At 56.5% G+C, this 7,819-nt stretch overlaps 1 protein-coding gene across 2 annotated transcripts; it reads left to right on the plus strand.

Annotated features, from left to right (window-relative positions):
* Positions 1-3,177: 3,177 nt before the first annotated feature.
* PCDH8 (protocadherin 8) lies at positions 3,178-7,536 on the plus strand. 2 transcript variants are annotated; one of them, XM_005230680.3, is made up of 3 exons: positions 3,178-5,681; positions 5,824-6,034; positions 6,513-7,536. In XM_005230680.3, exons 1-3 carry the CDS (start codon positions 3,270-3,272, stop codon positions 6,884-6,886), a joined length of 2,997 nt encoding a protein of 998 aa, XP_005230737.1. In that variant the 5' UTR covers positions 3,178-3,269; the 3' UTR covers positions 6,887-7,536. The 2 variants fall into 2 exon arrangements, with proteins under 2 accessions (XP_005230737.1, XP_013160830.1); XM_013305376.3 differs by having other exon boundaries at positions 5,827-6,034.
* Positions 7,537-7,819: the final 283 nt, after the last annotated feature.

Raw genomic sequence — 7,819 nt, forward strand, 5'->3', positions numbered from 1 at the left:
GCTGTTGGCATCAGGCTGGTGATCTAGGAGTGCTTTTACTCCTGGGGAGCAACATGTTATCCAGGCATTCAGTTTGCAGGGGTGGGTGGGGGAGTCCTGCTTTTTCCTATGCCTGACACCCACCTCGGAGCAGATTTGATTTCTGTGTCTAAGAGGTACAGGAAGGAGCTTGGCAGCAGAGAGCAGACCTCTGGACACTGCAAAACGCCTCCTTCTTAGCCAGCTCTGAGTCTCCGCAAAAGCACAAAGTGCAAGAGATCTGGTAAATTATTAAAACAACCTTGCAACAGCTCCAGAGAAACCACCAGTGCCTTAGATTCAAAGGAAAGGCTGTGGTGTGAGAATCCCCATTAGTAACAATACGCACAGTTTGTAAGAACATATGTCCCCACATGGAGCAATCAACCAATCTGGGCTGTTTAACCACAATATTTCAAAGAAGTGCTTTTAATGCAGCTGATCCGTATGTTTATTTTTGAGCTGTAAAATGGGATTCTTCACTAGCCTTTCAGAACATTTCTGTAATGGACTCTATCCAAACTATTGGGGAAAAGTCTTTGCTCCATCAGAGTCATTGATAACTATGTTTATTTTTAAATCAAAGTCACGACTGTGGAAACAGAATAAGCCAAGCAGACAGAAAGTGCATTTGCCCTCCAAAAAGGCATGAGGAGCAAGACCCCACCGGGACCCCTCTTAAGAATGGGTTTGGGTCGCAAGTGCGTGAGGCAAGGACTGGGTGGATGGGAAAGGGGAAGGATTCCCAAGCTTCTTCTGATGCAGATACTCGGGCACACACTGAAAGTACAGCCCTTTGCACCCTTTTCTCCTGCAAAGTGTGTGGGAGGTGAACGCAGGTCCTGGTTTATCGATTGATTGATTTTTTTATAAAGAATAAGAGCTCCTCTTGGAATAGCCATGCCTTTGCGGGGGGGGGCTGTGTAAGGTCTGGTCTCCTTCCCTGCTCGATCTAATCCTAATTAAAAATAAATTACATGCTGTATGGAACTTGAAATGGCAAAGATAATCCTGTTACACACGAGGGGCCGCCCCGCTGCCCGCTGCCCGCTCCCGGCCGGCAGCCCCGTTCCCAGGCGCGCAGCCCGACCCCCAACCCCTGACCCCGGCCCCGGCCCCGGCCCCCGGCCCGGCACAGCCGCCTGCGGAGCCCCCGCGGGCCGGAGCGAGGAGCTCCGCGGAGGCTTTTGGTATGGAAACCAGGCGTTCCGGGAGCTTTTGTTGGCGGCCGGGCGGCCGTCCCCCCCCGCGTCCCTGCAGCCAGCGCGGAGGCGCGATTTAAATCCCATTTCCATAAGCCGGCGCCGCGGGCAGCCCACCGCCCCCCGCTCGCGTGCCGCCCGCGCAGCGCCCCGCGCACCCCCGCGGGAGCCGGGACGGAGCCCCCCGGGATGCTGCATCGCGGAGCGGAGCGCCTTTACCCGAGGTTTCCAAAGAAAACCGGAGCGGGAGGGATTCCCCTCCCCCCCGCCCCCCCAATTCCGTTTGTCACCCCTCTTCCTTTGAAACGCATCGCTTAGGTTCCCTGACACATGGAAAGAGGGAAGGAAGAAGGGAAGGAGGCAAGGAAAGATGGAAAGGAAGGAGGAAAAGAAAGCATGAGAAAAGAGGGAAAGGCGAAAGAGGGAGAGGAAGGGAAGGAAGAGGGAAGACGAAAGAGGGAAAGGAGAAGAGGGAAGCGAGAGGGAAGGAGATAGGCGGGAAGGAAAGGGATGGGAAGAAGAGGGCCGGCAGAGGGAAGGAAGGGTATGCCGTTTTGCGGAGTGCCGGGTGTCCCCCCACGACCCCGCAGCTTCCCTCCCCGTCGGGTCCTGTCCCCGCCCCCGCCGTGGCCGCCCCCCCCCCCCCGCCATGGCCGCCCCCCCGTGGCCGTGTCCCCCGTGGCCGTGTCCCCCGTGGCCGCCCGGCGCGGCGGGGCCGGGGGGCCGAGCCGGGCTCCGCGCTGGGCCCCGGTGCCTTGCGGGGCAGATGGTTTCGTTCCCCCTGGTTCGTGCCAGGTTTCAGCCTCATGCTGTTATTTTGTTCTGGAACGAGACTGGTGTTGCTTCCCAGAGAGGCCCTATTAGGACAAAAAGAAAATCCTGTGAATAGGCGTAACAGGGCACCAGGAGGGATAGGTCTTAAATGTATTTTAATATGAGCAGGGCATTGTGTGTAATTCAGCGCTCATCATCGTTTAGTCAAAGAGTTATGGCAGTGATTGGGAATGAATAGAGGGACATAATGGATACATGTGGCGTTTGCTCATTATATTCAACTTAGTCCAACTCCTCTGTGGAAACTGTTCAACTTTCTCTCCCTTTAGCCTGTCATAGTGAAATAATACAGACATAGGTTCCTCGAATGGGATAGCCTGCCACGCTATTATATTTCTACAGCTAACGAGGGCTTCATAAGCCTTTGATACAGCCTGATCTTTGAAACCTTTCCAAATCTCCTCAAGCTTATGCTAAATCCTATTTGGAACTTTTTCTTTCTTTCTTTTTTTTTTTTTTTTCCTCGCCTGCTACTGCCCCAGGCTTAAGAAACCCGGGCGGTGACATGCATACTAAAGCATGCGGGGACATCTCCTGAAAGGCGACTTACGGCGCTGATCACAGGCTCTCACGCGAGTAACACAGCACTCCGGGCGCGCAGCTGAATGCCGCCGCCCCCCGCAACCCGCGCCCGCCGCCGCCCCGCGCCCGCGCACCCACCCGCGCCCGCCGCCACACGGCACGACATGCCGCGACACGACATGCCACAGCATGCCGCGACACGACACCTGCCCGACCTGTGGCACAATTAAACAAACCCCGGCGCGCGTGTTACTCCGCGCTGCCCGCGCCAGCTCCGCTACCGCGCCTCCAGAGAGATAGCAAAGACGGGAAGGGGAGGAACGAAAGAGGAAAAAAGGAAAGAAAGAAAGAAGGGAAGGGGGGAAGAGGAATAAAGCCGGGAAAAAAGGAAAAACCCCAAACCCGGGAGAGTTAAAGAACACAAAGGCGAGCGCCCCGCGCCCTCGCTCCCGCCGGCTGCCGGGGCCGCCCCGGCTCGGGGACCGCCGGGGGCCGCCCGCCGCCCGCGCCCCGCCGCCTCCCATTGGCTCCGCCGCCCGGACATTTGCATACCGCCGTCTATTAAAGGCCGTGCGGCGGCGCGGAGGGGCGCAGACGGCGGTGGAGGGTGCGTGGAGCTGCATCCCGGGTACCGCGCATCACCCCCTTCCCCGGAGTGCACCGCACCGCCGGGCTGAGCCCCGCGCAAGTGCCATGAGCCCCCTGCGGCTGCTGGCCCTCGCCTGCCTGCTGGCCCTGTCCCGCTGCAAGACGGTGAGGTACCGCACCGACGAGGAGGGCGCGCCGGGCACGGTGATCGGTACGCTGGCCGACGAGATGCCGGTGAAGGCGCCGGGGGAGATGAGCTTCCGCCTGATGCGGCAGTTCAGCAACAGCTCGCTGGTGCGGGTGCGGGAGGAGGACGGGCAGCTGAGCATCGGTGAAGCCGGGCTGGACCGCGAGCGGCTTTGTGGGCAGGCCCCCCAGTGCGTCCTGGCCTTCGATGTGGTGAGCTGCTGGAGGGAGCGCTACCGCCTGGTGCACGTGGAGCTGGAGGTGCGTGACATCAATGACAATGCGCCACACTTCCCCCGTGCCCAGATGGCACTGGAAGTGTCAGAGAGTGCTGCACCTGGCACTCGTCTCCCGCTGGAGGTGGCCGTCGATGAGGACGTGGGCTCCAACTCCATCCAGAGCTTCCAGGTCTCCCTCAACAGTCACTTTGGTGTGGAAGCACAGACGCGGGCAGATGGTGCACGCTGCGCTGACCTGGTGCTGCTCCAGGAGCTGGACCGTGAGCGCCAGCCCTCCTACACACTGGAGCTGGTGGCCAAAGATGGTGGCAGCCCAGCACGTTCAGGCACAGCCACGGTGCATGTCCGTGTCCTCGATGCCAATGACAACAGCCCTGCCTTTGCCCAGGGCTCAGTCACGGTGGAGCTGCCTGAGGATGCACCGCCCGGCTCCCTGCTGCTCGATCTGGATGCTGCCGACCCTGATGAGGGTCCCAATGGTGAGGTGGTCTACGCCTTCAGCAGCCAGGTGCCCCCTGAGGCACGGCGACTCTTCCGCCTTGACCCGCGCTCGGGCCGTCTCACACTGGAGGCTGCTGTGGACTATGAGCGCACCCGCACCTATGAGCTGGACGTGCGTGCCCAGGACCGTGGTGCCAGTCCCCGTGCCGCCACCTGCACCGTCGTCGTGCGCCTCGCTGATGTCAATGACAATGCGCCACGCATCAGCATCAGTGCCCTCCGTGGCGCTGCCAGTGCTGCTGGCGTGGCTTATGTCAGTGAGGCAGCTGCCAGCGAGAGCTTTGTGGCCCTCGTCAGTGCCTCAGACCGTGACTCAGGTGCCAACGGGCAGGTGCGCTGCAGCCTCCGTGGCCACGACCACTTTGCTCTGCAGCGTGCCTATGAGGACAGCTACATGATTGTCACCACAGCAGCACTGGACCGCGAGCGCATCCCCGAGTACAACCTCACTGTTGTGGCTGAGGACCTGGGCTCGCCACCCTTCAAAACCATCCGCCAGTACACAGTGCGGGTGAGCGATGAGAATGACAATGCACCGCTATTTGCCAAGCCCCTCTATGAGGTGGCCGTGCCAGAGAACAACCCCCCAGGTGCCTACATCACTACCGTGGTGGCCCGCGATCCTGATCTTGGCCACAATGGCAAGGTTACCTACCGGCTCCTGGACACCCAGGTCATGGGGGCCCCCATCTCCACCTATGTCTCAGTGGACCCTGCCACCGGGGCCATCTATGCCCTGAGGATGTTCAACTATGAGATCCTCAAGCAGCTGGACCTGAGGATCCAGGCCACTGATGGTGGTTCCCCACAGCTTTCCAGCAGCACCCTGGTCAAAGTGAGGATGGTGGACCAGAACGACAACCCTCCTGTCATCATCCACCCAGTGCTCACCAATGGGACAGTGGAAATTGGCGTGTCCAGCAAGACCTCCCGTGATTCCCTGGTGGCGCAGATCAAAGCTCGAGATGCAGATGATGGGGCCAATGCCGAGCTCACCTTTGCCTTCCTGGAGGAGCCTCAGCAGGACCTTTTCAGCATCAACCCAAGCACTGGGGACATTGTGCTGAGGGGTGACCTCTCTGAAGAGCTGGGACAGCTGTTCAAGGTCATCCTAACTGTGACAGACAACGGCAGACCCCCCCTAGCCACGACTGCCACAGTCAACTTCCTGGTGACTGCCACTGCTCCTTCCAGTATCCAGGATGTAGCCAAGCCCAGTTCCTGGGAAGGAAAGGCTTTGCAGTGGGACATCCCTCTGATCGTGATCATTGTCCTGGCAGGCAGCTGCACTCTGCTCCTGGTGGCTATAATCACCATCGCCACCACCTGTAACAAGCGCAAGAAGGGGAATGAGATCAAAAACAATGCTTCCTTGAAGGACCAGGTAGACATCTCCCACCTGGAGAAGGGCCAGCAGGAGGAGGGCAGCCAGAGGGGGAATGTGTTTGAGGTACGAACCTTTCCCAGCAAAACCTCTTTCACCAGCCCCGACCCTTCTCCCGCTGCCGAAGAGATCTCCACTGCTGAGAGCGGCAGCGACAGCACTTGCCTCTATGAGGGTCAGAAGAGGCTGAGAGGACCGAGTGGGGAGGTAAGGTCCCACCGTGGGGAAGGGGGGGCAGAGGATGGGGAGGGGGGCATCCCGGAGGATGTGAATCACAGAGGTGCAGTTCTGATAATTTTTACCCTCCACCACTTCCCTTTCTCATGTCTCCTTTGATCCCCCACCCCAGCAGGGTTCTGCTGCTGCTCCAAGCTACGGCAAGGAGCCCGCTCCCCCCATGGCTATTTGGAAGGGGCACTCGTTCAACACCATCTCTGGCCGGGAGGCAGAGAAGTTCAGTGGCAAAGACAGCGGCAAAGGTGACAGCGATTTTAATGACAGTGACTCTGATATCAGCGGAGATGCCCTGAAGAAGGATCTCATCACACACATGCAGAACGGTAAGGGCTCAGCCCCTGCTCCTGGCTGGCCCGCTAGACAGAGGGGACGGGTGGACAGGGAGGTGGACAGAGGGACCCATCCCTGGGGCGCAGTGGTTAGGCAGGGCAGCTGGAGGAGGAAACCTGATGCTGGATGGCTCAAACTGCCCACCTCTGCATCTCTTCACAGCAGGCTGCTAGGTTTTCCCGATTCCTCTCCACACTGAGTGCCCAGCACAAATTAGAAGATGCTGGAAATGCTGGTTGATCCAGGGTTTTCCTCCCCAAAAAACCTCCCTTAAAGTTAGGATTATGAGGAGTGTCCCTAGCAAAATGACGTAACCTTCCTAAGCTTGTTTTCTTGTTGTGCCATAGAGCATTGCCTCCCAGCTCCATCAGTGCATTGAATCATCCCGTGACTAATAATGCTGAGGATTGAGTGGTGTGGACTTACTCCTGCAGTAACGACAAGTTTCTCCTCCTGTGTCTCTCTCTTTAGGTCTATGGGCATGCACGGCAGAATGCAAGATCCTGGGTCACTCGGACCGCTGCTGGAGCCCCTCCTGTGGCCGAGCCAACCCTCACCCCTCTCCCCACCCTTCGGCACCCCTCTCCACTTTCTGTAAGAGCACGTCCTTGCCCAGGGATCCCCTTCGCAGGGACAACTTTTATCAAGCCCAGCTGCCCAAAACAGTGGGTCTTCAGAGTGTCTATGAGAAAGTGCTGCACAGGGACTTTGACCGGACGATCACGCTCCTCTCCCCACCACGCCCCGCACGGCTCCCTGACCTTCAGGAGATCGGGGTGCCCCTCTATCCAGCCCCATCGACTAGGTACCTGGGCCCCCAGACTGACACAGCTGAGAAAGTGTAGCCCAACACGCAGCCTACCCGAGTACCCCTGTCCCTGTGCGCACACAACTAGGTGACTCCCGAGAGCCTTTAAGTTATTGACCAGATCCAGTGTCGTATGTGTAAATATGCAAGATGTGCCTTAAAAATGAAGTTGTTGGGAAAGATTTCCAATCACGTCAGTACTGTTTGATATTTGCAAACAAAAAGCCGTTGTTTGTAGTTAATGTAATTTTTATGAAATGTGCAGTATTTAAATTTTTTTTTTCATGTTTTCTACATTTTTTTTTCTTTTTTGGTTCACCCATGGCCTGCCATTTTTGTAGTGTTTTTAACCTGTACATTGTGTAATGTAATGTTTGTACATAATGAAAATTGGTTATATTTTTATATAATAAAAGCTTAAAAAATGGGAATTCTTGCCAAAGGAGCTGTCTGAAAGACACAATAATAATTAATAATAATATCCTGAATATGTAGAACCTTGTAAGGAAAATTCTTCTTTCACAGTGTAGTAATAACCTAAGCAACCCAGTGTACTGAGAAGTTTGCCTTGCCAAATGTGACTTGTATTTCTTGAGTCTGTGGTCAACTTAAATGTTATTTAATTGCCTTTGGTTCCTGTAATCTGTGTCACTGGTAAACACTAATAAAGGTTTTGTGATGTGTCGGAGGGATCTGTTTGTGGATTTCACGCTTCAGAGCACAGAAGTCTTTATAGGTCAACAAAAGTATTTTGCGCAGAGAACTGCGGGGGGGGGGGTGCGGCTGGGCATGAACAATGCTACTTTTAGTCTTGCTCACCCTTCATCTACAGCAATACCTCGCTGCAGGTTTAGCTCTAGAGCTTTTTGATGATGGGTGGGAGAGAGGGCTGGGTGGCAGAGCTCACCTTTGCTTTTTTACTACCCAGTCTGAGCTCTTCCAGCTTGATCCTTCACTGGTGGAAAGGGGT

The sequence above is a fragment of the Falco peregrinus genome, chromosome 4 (assembly GCF_023634155.1).
Source record: "Falco peregrinus isolate bFalPer1 chromosome 4, bFalPer1.pri, whole genome shotgun sequence".
Taxonomy (NCBI): Eukaryota; Metazoa; Chordata; class Aves; order Falconiformes; family Falconidae; genus Falco; species Falco peregrinus.